The sequence below is a fragment of the Erpetoichthys calabaricus genome, chromosome 6 (genome assembly GCF_900747795.2).
Source record: "Erpetoichthys calabaricus chromosome 6, fErpCal1.3, whole genome shotgun sequence".
Classification (NCBI taxonomy): Eukaryota; Metazoa; Chordata; class Cladistia; order Polypteriformes; family Polypteridae; genus Erpetoichthys; species Erpetoichthys calabaricus.
In genome coordinates this window covers 161,789,007-161,805,045 of record NC_041399.2, presented here as the reverse complement: position 1 = coordinate 161,805,045, position 16,039 = coordinate 161,789,007, and the positions used below count along the sequence as shown (strand labels likewise).

The following is a 16,039-nucleotide window of genomic DNA, read 5'->3' as shown; positions in this document are numbered from 1 at the left end:
AGGAGTGTGATTTGTCTCTTCTGCCATTCATGATTTTCCTGGACAGGATATCAAGATGCAGCCGTGGTTTGGAGGGTATCCAATTTGGGATCTTAGTGGCTGCATCTCTTCGGCTTATAAAGGATGTCCTCTTGGCCTTATCAGGCTGTGATTTCTGGCACATCCCAGAGTGATTCATAGTGAAGAGTGATGTAATAGAGATGAGAATCAGCTCCTCCAAAGATGAGTGTACCTTCTAGAAGACTTATTGGTTTATCTCAAAGGATGTTTTGTGTAGAATTACATATTCTTATAATTTTGTGATTTTTATTTTGGCAATTTCTCCTACAGCATTCTTTATTTTATTATAATTTGAATATTTATTGCGGCTGAAGAGAAAAATAAGATCTGACTGGGTTTCCTATTTTCTATTTTTTTGCCCCCCTGAAGGCCCACCTATATTGTTGCTTAACTCACCACTTTCTGTATTATATTTGTCATTGTGCTAAAATACTCAAATATGTCTTTGGGCTAACAGTCACATTATGAGTTCAGTTCTCCTCCAAGTGCCTTTTGGTGTTTCTGTTTTACCTTTTTACTTTAGAACTTATTTTTATTATTATTAACTTAAACATTAACTTCTTCTTCTTCTTCTTCTTCTTCTTATTATTATTATTATTGTTGTTGTTGTTGTTGTTGTTGTTGTTGTTGTTACAAATTAATTAAGTGCCTTTTCTTCAGTGATTAATTTTATTGCAGCATTGCTCATCATTCTGCTTTTAATATTTTAGAAACATTTATCCTGTATTTTATTCTTTACAGTTTAGCCCATTGCTCTTCAACTGTTCCTGTATTTAGGTTTTCTTTTTATCTCAATGTGTTCCTTTTTCACATTTTCTTACAAGCACTCTTTTTCAAATTAGACATGTTCATTTTAGAAGTTTCTCATTCATACTTTCAAAATGTTTGCTTTGTTCATTACCAGTTCAAGTTCAGTTGAGGGTTTTGCTCACATAATAATCTGGCTATAAATGGGAATTTCTTTGTCTGATTTTACAGGACATAACAGTCTGGTTTGGTAATGGGGTCAAAAACTCAATGAGTTAAGTTCAAATTCTGATTCTGCAATGTACAATGTGCAAATGTTTATTTTAGCCTGGTACCTGTTATGTGTACGTGTGCACATGGGAAATCAAAAGTGATTTTCTTGTCTTAAAATTACAATTTTCATTGCAAAGATTTGTTTTTTATGTGTTGTGTAGATCTCATAGGTGACTACATCCTAGCAAAGATACAAAAATTTAGATAAGCAGTTTCCGAGATATATGTCATGAACATTGAGACCCATGATAACTTCTGGAAAAAACAGTCCTATCTTCTTCAAATAAGTGTTTGTCTTGTTAGAGGCTCCAGGATTCATGTTTTTAGTCCAGTTTGGTCCCATACCTATCTCCATATCCTTCAAGAACTGTATATCTATTAATAACCGCTATAGAAATTGTTTAATGAATTTTGCAGTCTGATTCATTTAGCCATAGGACCAGACCTATTGATTTGCAAAATTCTAGCACAAGTTGTTTTTGAGATGCACAGTGTATTCAATTATACATGTTGGCACACCCAAGCACACCCACATGCATGCACTCAAAAAAATGTATAAGTGAAGTTAGCTTACTGCTTGTTTGCCTTACCAGAGCTCATGCTTGATGATGAGGAGAACGAAATGAACACACACACACCTCAATAGATCTCGATGTGCAAAGTTGCATTAGGTCACCTCTGGACCAGTTTGTCTGTCTATCTATGCAGCTTGTTTGCTTCATTTGACGCAGTGCGTTTAGTTTTAAATTAAATATTATTGAAGTTGTTCCTTTGATTCAATTTCCTGTTCATTTCACTCTACATTTATTTGTGTGCATAATAAATATTATATAAGTTAATGTGCTAGATTCTGTATTACTTTACAGTACAACTGGTTGCATTGCTTTATAAAATCTTCCAGTGACGGAGTGCCTGGAGTATCACGAAAGTGTAATTTTCATGCAAGTATGGGCCATTCCATACCAATGCTTTGATAATGTGATGCTGTCTGCCACACATTCTGTGAAAATGTCTTGTACTTTTTAGTTTAGCTTCATATTAGTAACCAAATGTGGAATAACATTCTGTTAATCAGTGGGTTTATGTTATTTTGTTATTATTATTATTTTTTAACAGCTCAACCACAGACAGCCAGTGACTGTTCATGACATCCTTCAGACTTTACGACTGCATATTTCAGTCCCCCAGTGCGACATCTTTGGATTCCTGAGTATAGAATCTGAGGTTGTAATACTCATCGTCCCTGTTGACCAGCAGCCCACGTCACTGCAGGTGCGTACTCCACTGAGGGGAGATTTACTGTACATCTCAATTGAGGGATGAATTTCAGGTTTTGGAGTTAACTGGGACTCTCTCTTTACCTCATATTCACAAATATACCAGCAGTTATTTTTGCTCATTCACAAAGAAAAAGAAGGAAGTATTAGATTAACTTTTTGCTGCAGAATCTTATTAGGACTGAGACAATGTTTTTTTCTGCGTCTTCATTTCAACTTGTAGCATGGACCTAAAATTGATTTCTCAGTATCTTTTAATTAGTGATTAGTTGTATGCTTCTAATCTCCATCATACTACGTGGTATAGTGTCTCGTTTATAAAAATCTATAAAAAGTGACCATCTTCCTGGAGAAACATCTCTACTGACGAACCTTCATAAATATTGAAAACTGTAAATACAATATTATCAGTAGCATTCCTAGTGTACTCCTAGTGAAATAGAGGACAGTACTGTGCATCACCCTGACCAGTGTGTGAAATACCCTCTGGTGACCAGGGGGCCCCATTAGTGTTGTACTTGGGCACAATGGAATGAATGTACAGTTAGCTGTGTATTGTGTTACCATAAAGTAATGAATCACATCATACATGGAAACACCTTGTAGTTTGGACCAGCCACTGTTCATGACTCTTAAACACTTTTGTATGGGATTTCACTCCCATGCCATAACGGACCTAATGTTAGCTTCAACAACAGCAAAAAGGCACGTGGACTTGGGTGGTTTGGCCAATGGCAAAGAAGCGGAGAGCATCCATGGAGCATAGCGTCAGTGCATTTATGTTTCAAGTGAATCCACAAATTGCTCACATTTGATGATTTAACATCTATCTTGTCAAAACAATCCGGCCAGATAGCTTCTTTCAGGTTTTCTGGACTGCCTTGCATTGCAACTACAAAAGTTATGTTTTGCTTCAAAATAATTTCCACCTTCATTGTCATTCTCTTTTTTTATTGTTTTTTTTTAATTTAAATATTCCCCTTTAATTTTTCTTTATAATACATATGCACACTGGACAAAAACAAGAAACAGCTCAGAGTATAGTAGGTAAGATTAATGCAAAGAGGGAATCAGAAGCAAAGGTGGTTATTATCAGATATGGGCCAATTTACCATCTCAAGTAAGGTCTTTGAGTCAATATGGCAGAAAGGTCAGTGCCAATCAAGAAAGGCTCCTGTACTTTATGGAAAATATTATGTTTTAAGTGCACTAGGCAGGTTAGATAGTCCAGAGCAGTGTTTTTCAACCAGTGTGTCACGGCCCAGTGGTGTGCTGGGAAATAATAGGGTAGTTCATTTGGGAGACAAGCTCACGGGGTGGTCAAGACTGTCGGAGGAAGATAGGTCTACCTGGAGAAATTGGCACAAAAGCAGCTCCATGATCGCTATGTGGCAAACACAACACTTAGAGTTCTAGAAAGTTGATTCAGTTCATCTGGACATAGTTCTTTTCCAGGGAGATACATTACATCACCCATCCAAGTGACGGGAGATACGTTACATCACTCATCCAAGTGACTTCCTCGAGACTGAGGAAGTCACTTGGATGAGTAATGTAACGTATCTCCCTGAAAAAGAACTATGTCCAGATGAACTGACTCAACTTTCTAGAATTTCCTTACCTGGATTATTGAGCATGCATCGAGCCACAACACTTAGAGCACTTCAGATGCGTCTCCTGCTGCTAGAGTCCATCTGCCATGGGTGTGTGGTCGCCAGCAAGCCTCACAGCGCTGGTGGATAGTGGGCATACAAGTTGCCTCCGAGGCAGAGTGACAAAGCAACTGGGAGATGCCACCAAAGTGCTCACTAAGTGCCGAGTCTGCCAACGCTGATCTTGCAGCTGTTTTTCTGTCCGGCTACTCCGGTAGTTCTGCTCCTTCGGGCAGTTGAGCACATGTATGAGATGGAACGTGTCTGTGGTTAGTAAAACAGTGGTGTGCCTTGGGAAATTTTTGATTCCAAAAAGTGTGCAACCAAATAAAAAAGGTTAGGAAACACTGGTTCAGAGCTATGTATTCTATTATAATTTAAAGCCAGCCTTTCATAGTAGGCACCCTTTGTGAAATCAACAATAAGGTCATTTTTCTTGACCCAAAATGCCATTATATTGTGCAATTTTTTTTCTCAGTGCAATATAAGAAAGATACTAGGTCCGTTTCAGTTTCCCTCCCCAGTATACTTTGAATTTCATGACAAATTTCCCACCAGTAGTGCTGCAGCCCAGTACAGGACCCCAAACAGTGCGTGAGATCATCCATGTCTCTTTTGTACTTTGCATGATGAAGAGCTTGCTGTAAATTTACCTCAGAGACTGGGAGACACATATGACTTGTGTGTAATATTAAGTTAAATACCTTTTGTTCTGTTACAGTCAATTATTTTTGGCATTTTAATCTCATCTGATACTTCAAGATAAAATTTCTTCTCCCTCGCCATCCCTAATCCCCGAGTACTAGTCTCGGAGTACACATTCATTTACAACAAAACAAAAAATCAAAAGCAGCAATAGATCTGTCGTCTCTATCACTGAACACCTGCTTCTCAACCATTGAGAATGTGAAATCTGAAAGTAGTGCGGTGGTCTTCTTCATGAAGTCCCTTATCTGCAAATAATGGAAAACGTCATCTTTGGGAATGCTGTATTTCTTAAATTCTGTCTGTTCAGAAGACATCAAAATAGACCTTTTGAACTGATCTCCAAGGCAAACAATTTCTTGAGACACCCATAATACAAAACCAGGATCTATAATTCCTGGTGTAAAATCTTTAAGCAGGTTTCACTCCTTCTGCCCAAAGAAATCTCACTACAGCGCATTGTTCAACAGTGGCCCAATCCTGGAGCGGACCATCCATGTTTATTTGACCTTTGCTTCAACTAGACTAACGGCAGAGCGCTGCACTGTGAGTGTCTGAACAACCCACAAGACATCGCAAATGTGTTGTTTTGTGTCAGCCTTTTTCCGTTGTGGTTACCACGTAATTTTCAAATTGCCTTTACTTTTTGTGTATCATCTTAGAAAGGCTTACTGAGTGGATGTTATCCTGTGGAGCTTTTTGATTCAGCAATCGACCTGATGCATGAGTTGTACTCTTCGGCATCCAGATAAAATGGCCACTCTCTCTTTCTTTTTCATGTGCCTTTGTCCTTGTCTCTATGTCATCCTCCATCGGTCCTTCAGACAGGTCATTATTCATGTTGAAATCGCAGATGGGATTCCAGGTCATGTGACATTACACACATGTGATTGGCTAGCTATCCTGGTGATTGATGGCTCTGCCCAAAAGCTCTGATCCATTGTGTATTATCTGTATGATCTCTTACTGTGTCCATTTTCTTTTACTATTAAGATGTAAACTAACTGACTACTTTAGACTAAAACCATCATAAATTCCTTGAATAACAAAACAAATGCATTAAAGTTATACATTACTTGTACAATATGGAAATAATCTACAAATGTACTTGAGTCAATAATTATTAGTCAACAAGAGAGGATGCTTTCAGTGTAAATTGTTCCTGTACATTAGTTAAATTGCCTTATGGGTCCTGTGAATTTCTTTGTAAATTTGTTCCTTTATAGTTCATCATTTAAGCAGAATTAAAAAAAATGTAATACTTGCAGGCTGCAGTTTCAAAAAATAATGATTTAATTCTCCCTTATCCCAATGGCAGCTGTTAAGGAGTTTTGTACTCGTGAGTGTACCTACGTTAGAAGGAATGAACTACAGTTAGATTGACGCTTTATGTGTTTTTCATTCTCCAAACTATAAAAACATTTCATTTTTCTTCAAATGTTGTTCTTTCCGTGTGTCTGACAGATTGAGGCATGCAATAAAGAAGCTGAGAAGATTGACTCGCTGATCAACTTTGGCAGCCCAACGCTAGTCTCACATGTTCCTCTGTCTGCGCTTACAGCATCCCAGGTGCAAGTCTCCTCCAAAACCTCGTCGGGAAATATCAACAGGATGCCTTTATGTTTTGCACTATTCCTTAGCCTCCTCTTGACTGTGGCAACCCTCTTCTAGCTGCTTCTTGCTGAACTCTTAAGAATAAAATGAAAAATGCATTTTGCATAAGTTTAGAAACTGCGCTGCTTTGGACGTCTAATGTGACAGATGGCGAAGGACTGAAAAAGGTTTGCTTTAATAACTTAAAAGAGATCAGTTGCTAGGATAATCAGATGTGTTTTTAATTTATGACGCATTTATAATGGGTAGCCTATTTGTTTTAACCCCAAGACCAGACCTTGATCTTTGCACATTTCTTGATATTATAATACAAAGAGGAAACAAAGCTTTAAAGAAAACAATCGTCGTTAGTATTATGCCAGACAGATAGCCCTCATCCCGTGTTTGCAAAGGGAGAATTTAGACAGCTATCGGTCTGACAGTTCATTGACAATCTTTGGGGCCTTCCCTGTTTACTGAGTTGAAACACTTTTTTTTTATTTTTTCATTTTATCTCATATTTCTCACTTCATCGATGTTACTCTTGAGATTTTTCTTCACTGCCTGCCAGTTCTAGCCTGACTTGGGCATTTACACCTCCCAACCCACTGGTGACGCTGCTCAGCTTTGTTAATTCTGCTTCTCGGTAGAGTGGAGAGGAAAATGGGCTCACCTATCTCATTAGCACAAACCTATCAGTTATAATTTTCAAGTTTCATAACAAGTATAGAGCAGGTCACATTTGGACATTCGAAGGGAAGTCGAGATTTGTGTAGCCTCGGCCAATCACACGTGGCTGGCATGTATTTCGACTTACAGTTGAATGGCTGTTGCACGTCTGTAATGGGTGTTGATCAGAGTTTTGTTTCTTTTTTTTATTGCGCTTTTCATTTATAATTTTAAGACCACGGTAGAGATTCTCTCATTCAGGACGTTCGCCTATCATTCCCAGAATTCAGAATCTTTTCAATTGATTGGCTGCTAGCCTGCTATGCTTTGTCATAGAATATATTAAGGAAATGTAATATTAAAACTCTACTTCAAGGATGCACAGCTTCTTTAGCATAAGGGTAAGCCATTCTAGGAGTGTGGGGAGAAATGGGAGAGTCTTAATACAAAGAGACTCATTACTGCTCTGCTATGTTAGGTCGACACGTGCCACCAGAAGTGGGGTGGAATAAGTTATTATTACCCTCATAGCTAGAAATTGAGACTGAAATCAAAGGGGGTCGGGTATTGTGCCACTTATGGACATGTCCTCCAAAGGACATACGTTGTCTCCCCCAAGCCTTGTGATATTAAAAGATCTTCAGCATGCACATTTTGTTTTAAATCATGTTATTAAAGCAACAGAACTGTTGCACAAATAAGCTAAAGAAAATAGTCAATCAAAGAAAAGAATAGTTTTGTTCGTGTGTTGTGGAAAACAAAAAGCGTAACGGAACTTGAAAATAACAAAGAACAAGAGCCATGTTTTTATACTGACAATCATTCGTATCCACTTGTGGGTAACCTGACTAATATGCCTTTTCTTAAAGTATATCTCCTGTACAGAAGTGCAGACAGGTAATGCAATAATTTTATAATGTATAAAAAATGTTTGTCCCAATTGAGTTGGACTTTTATTTACAAAGTATGTAAAAGAACCAATTTACGAAATGTGCCATTCAAGATGTCATTGTACTTGCATGTTGACTAATTATGAAGTGTGCTGTTACAGAATGTATTTGATGACTTTTTGTTATTTTATTATTTTTGTTTTATGTTTTGTTTTTGTCTATGTGCCTAAGCTTCTTTTTCACATGAAGTGTTTCTCTCGTTTCAGTATTATTGAGCTAGGCAGCTTTTTAGTATTATATATATTAACAATGTTTGATTGTTTTTTTGTTTTCTTCCTTTCATGTGTTACTGAAGTTACTGTGATTTTATTGCCAAACTATAGAACTTGTATAAATGTAGGCACTTAAAACATAACGTTAAACCTCAAACTTTGCAAAAATGAGTGTTTTAGCAAAAAAAAGCCAGTACTTGTATGATGTTAAAATGCCAACCATGCATATTTTATAAAGTATAAAATGCAGTTTTGACAAACAGTTGTGTCTTGTTCTTATTGCTATGCAATATTTCTGTTATGGTTGATTGGCTTAAAAAAAAAAAAAAACTCAAAATGGGTGGTGGACCTCAAAACAATTTATTGGTCTGATCACTTGCTCACGACCCTAGCTGGGGTCATCCTCAATAGGATCCATGATCACTTGCTCACCTACCAGCGACCAGAACAGTCTGGTTTTACGCCTAAGAAGTCTACCATCAACCGCATCCTGGCACTGAGGGTTCTCATGGAGTGCAAACGCGAATATTGGCAGAGTTTCTTTGCAGCCTTTGTTGATTTTTGTAAAGCATTCGACTCAGTTGATCGAGCTGCCCTGTGGGACATCCTGAGGGTTCGCAGGATCCTCTCGAGGTTGCTGGATATCATGGCTGGACGGTACACTGGTACTGTGAGTGCACAGACCTCTGTGTTTTTCCCAGTTGATTCTGGGGTTCATCAGGGGTGTATTCTCGCTCCTACTCTGTTTAATGCTTGTATGGACTGGATGTTGGGCAAGGTTGTGGGGTCCAGCGGCTGTGGGGCATCTGTTGGCGAATAAAGATTCACTGATCTTGACTTTGCTGATGATGCTGTGATCTTCACGGAGTCAATGGAGGCTCTGATCGGGGTGCTCGAGAGACTGAGTGAGGAGTCCGAGTGTCTGGGCTTGTGAGTGTCCAGGATAAAAACCAAGATCCAGGCCTTTAATGACCTCTTGAGCACAGCCATCAGCAATGTGTCTATTTACGGAGAGAGTGTCGACCTTGTCAAGAGGTTTACTTACCTTGGCAGTGACATTCATGTCTCTGGTGACTCTTACTATGAAGTCAGTAGACGGATTGGGAGAGCATGGGGGGTCATGAGGTCGCTGGAAAGGGGGGGTGTGGCGCTCCCAATACCTATGCAAAAGGACAAAGTTCCAAGTCTTTAGAGTCCTGGTGCTTCCTGTCTTGCTATATGGTTGAGAGACATCCAGTGACCTGAGACGAAGACTGGACTCCTTTGGTACTGTGTCTCTCCGGAAAATCCATCGGTATCGTTGGTTTGACTTTGTGTCGAATGAGCGGTTGCTCATGGAGTCCTGAATGAGGCACATTACCTGCATTGTGAGGGAGCGTCAGTTACGGCACTACGGCCATGTGGCTCGTTTCCCAGAGGGTGATCCGGTTCATCATTGTTGGGGACCCAAGTGGCTGGACTAGACCAAGGGGTCGCCCACGTAAACACCTGGCTGCGGAAGATAGAGGGTCATTTCCGGAGGGTGGGACTGGACCGCGTGTCTGCCTGGGGGGTTGCCAACTGGGATCCTGAGTTGTTTCATCGTGTAGTGGGTGTGGCAACGCACTGTACCAGTGCATGCTCCCCGACTTGACTTGACTTGACTCACTTGCTCAAGTCAGCTTGGCCTCCAAAGTCAAGAGGCAGTCTTTGAGACCTTCATAGACTGCAACGTGTGGCACCCGGCTGGGGTTCATGCCCGGCTGGGATGCCCAGGAGGACCGGAGGAGGGCTTGTGCCTCCTCCAGAACACGAGGGGGCAACCGCCCTGGTTCTATTGGGGGCCACGGGTACAGAGCTTGGAAGCTCAACCCTGTAGAGGCCCGTGGTCACCGCCAGGGGGCACCCCGATGCCTTGAGAGCCCTGGACCTCAGCACTTCCGCCACACCCGGAAGTGCTGGGGGGAAGAGGATTGGGAACACCCGGAGGACTTCCGGGTACACAGCCAGAGTTTCCGCCACACAGGGGTGTGTCAACAGAGGCTCCTCGAGAAGCACCTGGAGTCCATCCAGGGGTGTATAAAAGGGGCTGCCTCCCTCCATTCAATGGCAAGAGTCGGGTGGAAGAGGACGAAGCTCGGTGGAGAGGAGTGGAGGCGGACCAGAGACTGAGAAGGCATTGTGTTGTGTGGCCAGGACTTAAGGGGTGATTGGTGCTGCGGCACTGGGTTTGTACTCACCAAATAATTGTAAATATTGTATAATAAACGTGTGTGTGATGAAACCATCATGTCTACCTGTCTGTGTCCGGGCTGTTCCCCACAAAGGAAACAAAAAAAAGAAGAAAAGGAGTAAAGCCTGTGGCCTTAAATAATAAGACAACATTTGCAAGTATAGGTTTTAATCAAAAAGCAAAAGCATAACAAGGTGTCAACAAGTACTAAAAACCAAGCCATAAGATCAGAAGCCATAAAATAATTAAAAGCCACTTGCAAAATTCAAAACCTAATCTAATACTGAAAAACTAATGATGGCAGCTCACATAAGATTTGTTCTTTTTGAGCGACTCTTTTCATTGAATCATACAAATCGATTTGCAAACGGTATCCAGCAGGAGGCACTAGCTCCCCTGTTGAAATAAGTTCTTTTGTAATTGTGGCCTGTTACATAACCCAAAACTATATAGATATAATATAAAAAGGCGATACCCTTCCCTTAGTGATACGGCGGTAAGAAATCACATAGGAGAAATAACTTAGCTTTCTTTAATGACGGTTTATGCGGCATAACAGACAAAGGAAGCCATGACAAGACCTTTCGGGAGTGGGAGCCCGATGTATAGAGTCTGCCATTTTCATCACTGCATTGGAAGGACTTTCAGGATCGGATGACGTTATCTCCCATCCGTCTGTCAGCTTCAAAGGTGTGCCAGGCAATGTTCCAAGGCTTTATACTCTTTCTTCATGTGCAGGCCCCCACTTTGGTGAGTCATGCCATTCCAAATAAGGAAAAGAGAGGATACAATTTCATTCTGAGTTTGAGACACAGAAATAGTATACAATGGTCATCAGTCTGACTGCCCATTTCGCAGTTGCCCTTAACTTGTCTTGTCTTCAAGTGCTTGCCTAGCAGTTCTTATATGATGAACTCGTGTGTTCTAAATCTGGCTTTGTGTTAGCTGTACATGTGAGTAGAAAGAAAAATAGATTTATAAAATATTTTTGTACAGATCACAGTGACATATTAAACATATAAACTTATTACAAAACACAAATCGATTCAATGGAGCACAACTGAAGGAAAAAAGCAAATGTTTGTCTGGCGTGATGTCATCAGTGTCTTTCACTGGTTGATGTTTAAAGCACATGTGCAAGAATCATTTGAATCATGAGCCTCGGCTCGCTTCACTTATGATTCTCTCATTCATCACACATGCTTACATAAAATGGCTAATGTAACATCCATCCATTATCCAACCCGCTATATCCTAACACAGGGTCACGGGGGTGTCCTGGAGCCAATCCCAGCCAACACGGGGCGCAAGGCACGAATCAAATCCCGGGCAGGGCGCCAGCCCACTGCAGCTAATGCAACATCACACAGCAAAATCAACCAATGAACATTTAAAAAGATTCAGTAAATGAAAAATGACTACAATACAGTGAAATGCCTGTCAACTACCACCAGATACTGACCCAAGAAGGAATCAGTCTGCTGCTTTTACCTTTTAACTTGACTTCAGAGGACGACTAGAAGACAAGGATGTTGTCAAAGAACTGTAGCGAGGGTCAGAACCAAGAGGACAACTATCAGTAAGCTAAGCCAACCAAGAATTGCAGGACAGAAACAAAGTCAGAAAGGAGTGCAGAGAAAATTCTCTCAAAAAAGTTTAAAGGCTTTTGGCATCAGTGTAGCTGGATGACCTTTTATCCCGTTGCGTCTTCATTGTCGGGTCACAACCTTTAAGGATATGCTCACTCCAGGATGATCTAAGCAATAATAGCACTGTCAGGACTGCGAAAAAATAACTGTCCAAATCACAAATCAAAATTACAACTTCAACTATATTTCAAAAACAAATCAACCAAAAAGGATACCTACCCTTTGAATTCTGGCTTGTTAAGATTGACTGGATTGTTGTTTTCTTCAAGTAAAATCAATACGGTTAAAAAAAAAAATTAAAAACCGTATATACTCGTGTTTAAGTTCTCCCGCATATAAGTCAGGGCTTGATTTTACCGTATAATTTTATAATGTCGGTCGTATAAGTCGAATGCGGAAAACTGACATTGATATGCTAACACCCCCCTGAGAGAGTAACCACGGAGCACGTGGCCTTTTTTTCTATATATTGTGCCTACATGACCACACAGTAATACCCGAACTATTCTGAAGCGACGTTTGCACTGTTTTGTGTTTTTTGTATCTCACATCATCGTACAACTTTATCATAAGAGCATCCCTTATCTATGATGGAGTGTTCGATCAGAAGAAAATATGAAGCTGGTTTTAAATTAAAAGTCGTTGAAGTGGCGAAAGAAATTGGTAACTGCGCTGCTGCAACAAAATTCAATGTGTCTGAGAAATTGATGTGAGTTAGGAGGAGGCAAGAAGATGTAAAAAAAATTAAGTGTCGTATTTTTGAATAGATGTATATTTCAGGGTCTGATTTCATGATTTCAAAACCGAACTTATACGTCATGTGACACTAGAGGACGATGTCGCTCCTCAAACCTACTAGACAAATGTCCAAGACACCAGGTAAAAGCACCAGAAAATAATTTTTTTTTCTTCAATATAATGTGCTTTCAAAGCACCACCACCACAATACACAATAAAGCAATTCTACAATTTCTTTCCTCCTCTCCTCCCAGCAGCTCCGTCACATTCCCTCCCAACTCTGGCTCCTTTGCTGGGTCTCCACCAGTCCTTTATATAGTTCTTGACCCTGAAGTGCTCCTGTCCTTCTGTCCATATGATTCATTAGCACTTCCAGGTCAGATAAAGACTTGTATTTTTCTTCAGCCCGGAAGTACTTCTGTTCTTCCGTTCCCGTGACTTGGGAGTACTTCCGGGCTATACGGGAAACAAAAATCTCCTCGTCTCCCTACAGCGTCACACGGTGGCACCCACGGTACCCAGCAGGGTTGTGAAGCCAAACTCCAACTCCCATGGCCACCTCTAGGCTACAGGGAAGACGCCATTTAGTGTCCTGGGTGTGTCGGCTGGGATAAGCTGCCCGCCGTCCATCACAGTGAGTATATACTGTATATATACTATACTTTTTCACGTGATAATTTATTTCATATTTGCCATTTATTTCCATTTGGCACATACAGCATCATACGTTAAATCATAATCAGCATGTAAAGCCCAATCCTTAACCTTAACCAATTGAGACAAAGGCTCATTTGAAAATGCTTCCTTTTATAAACTAAAACACAGTAAGTAAAGCACAAAAAAAGCAGAAACCCAGCTCTTATTTTAGAATAACATTCATAAATTCTTGCCAAGTTCTGAAAAAACGTGTTACCATTTCATTGTTATATATTAACATGTGTTTATATATTTTTTATTGTTGTTTTTGCATTATTGTATGTCATTTGTGTGCATTTGCTATTATTATGAGCCTCCATGTCGTTTGTGGGTGCAGCCCCAGGAGGCAGGACCACCCTGACATCAACATCCTGGGCCCTCCCTCTGGCAGTATAAGTGAGCTGAGAAGGCTCAGGAATAGGAGAGCATTTTCTGTTTGATGTAAGTATTGCTGGTTTTCTTGTATTTATTGCTTTCTGTGACTTTATTCCATTCTGTTTTCAGATGGTGTTTTGGGACTTCTTTGCTTTTGGATTGTCTTTCAGACAACTCCTTTTCCCTCTTTTTAGTATGTTAAGAATCTTCACTTTATAAAGATCCCTTGTTGCCCTTTTTGTTCACAAGCCAGGGCTTGACGGTTATCCTTTCTCTTGTGGGGCATTTTGAAAGATTTGTGGACATTTCCTATTGTTTTGCCAGATCTTTATTTTGAGGGCTTACTCAGGCTGAGGCCAGCAGGTTGTATGTGGGGCCTGCCTAAGTTTAGGTGAGACACTTCTGGGCAGGTTAATCAAGGTCCTGACCTGCTACTTGGCCTGTTTTTGGAGGCCTAACACCCATTTTGCCTTTCTGAAGACTCCATTTCATGACATTCATGCCAAGATTTTTTTCTTCTTGTTTTAGATAGTATAAGACATGGATTTTCAAATAATTTATGGAAGGCACTTTAGAATTCCTCCAGTTAAGCAACATCATTCGGTGAATAACTTATTATTAAATACTTACTATTTGACTGGCACCTTTAAAACTCCAACATACAACATTTGAAGTACTATTGGGTGCATTTCTTTTTTTATCCAGTTGGACTGCATCTAAAGTGTCATTACCAGGATTTGAACCCACAACCTCATGGTTTGACATCTTAGGTTCAAATCCTTAACCACTATACCATATTGCCCACCTAATGATGTAGTGTAGTGTAGGACATCCCTGTGAGTTTATTACTTAATAGTCCAGTGTTACGACATTAAACAAACTATAAATTCAACAAAATAGAAATATGTGAATATCATCCGCAAAAATGGTCTTAATTTTGGACAGTTTCAAAACATATGACCTTGTGAGGACAAGTGCTGGCATCATTCTCTGTTAGGGTCCAACCCCTGCTATACTTGGGATGATTCTAATCTGGCAAGATGTGTGCAGTGTACATATTAAGATAAATTACAGCATGTTTGTACAGATTGATGAAGAATGGATATTATGAATAATTGAGTTTTATTGCCTTGTCTGAGATATTAATAGAGACGTCTGTTTCCCAGGGTTGCCTAAGATTGCCAACACGTACTCACAGTGTCATTAATTGATAAAGTCTGGAAATCCTGCTGATTCTCGCCTCATTACCAGCTAAAAATACACAAGCATGGATGTTAAAATGAGAAGCAAATTCCATCAGCTAAACAAACCGCACATACGAGATATTGCAACAAAGAAACTAATAATATATTCAAAAGTGAAAACCAACTATTCTAAATGTCTTCAAAAGCATGGCTCAAGGAAGAACCACACATTACAAGGACAATGTACAATTAACCCTTGTCCGGTCCACAAGTACACCTAATCAACTAAAATAAAAAATGAAAGAATTACAAAAGTTGAAAAATCATTTAAAAAGAATATAACAACAAACAATAGTATTGTCAAACTTACATGATGCAATAAATTATCACAGTAAAATGATACATCCTGTTAGTTGGAACAATCTGCTGAAAATAATAAAAATCACCCCTGCTATCTATTGATAAGGACATATTCCCAAGGATTACATTCAGCACCTACAGTAAACCAGGAGAATTTAACGTGAAAACAGAAATAAACAAAATTAACATCAAAAACCCAAAGTGTAACCCTAACTGCCCAATTTTTTACCACTAAATATAACACAAATAGAATCTTTTTCTAGAAATTATTTACCTAACAGTGATGGATCTGCACTTTAGGGAAACTGAAGCTTAAATTATTATGTGTGCCTCTTCCCATCCAGCAATGAACTCTGGGTAACTACTGTTCATAAGAACAATTGATTTCCGCTAATCTAACACTATTCCACCTTCATTACTTACCTTACTTTTTTCTAAATATAACATTTAGTAGATCTGACACCGAGGGATACTGGATATCAGTGGAATGGCCACATTTAACTTGGGGGTAATTGGACTGACCCCCAGATTGACCCTTGAATCTGAAAAACCTGACCAATCAGAGAGCACGGAACACCAAGGCTCTGCTCAAATCAATGATCATATAATAACCCGGTCGCAGCCGAGAGCCGTCACAATTATGAGACGAAAGAATAAACAAAACTAACAACATCTATCAGATATATG

The 16,039-nt window shown here is 39.7% G+C and overlaps 1 protein-coding gene across 1 annotated transcript in view; it reads left to right on the top strand.

Annotated features, from left to right (window-relative positions):
• reck (reversion-inducing-cysteine-rich protein with kazal motifs) overlaps nucleotides 1-8,398 on the top strand; it is a 247,542-nt gene extending 239,144 nt beyond the window's left edge. Inside the window, exons 20-21 of the mRNA XM_028804063.2 lie at nucleotides 2,197-2,352; nucleotides 6,179-8,398. Coding sequence (XP_028659896.1) covers nucleotides 2,197-2,352; nucleotides 6,179-6,385 — 363 coding nt within the window. The 3' untranslated portion in view covers nucleotides 6,386-8,398. The remainder of the gene's footprint in view (nucleotides 1-2,196; nucleotides 2,353-6,178) is intronic.
• Nucleotides 8,399-16,039: the final 7,641 nt, after the last annotated feature.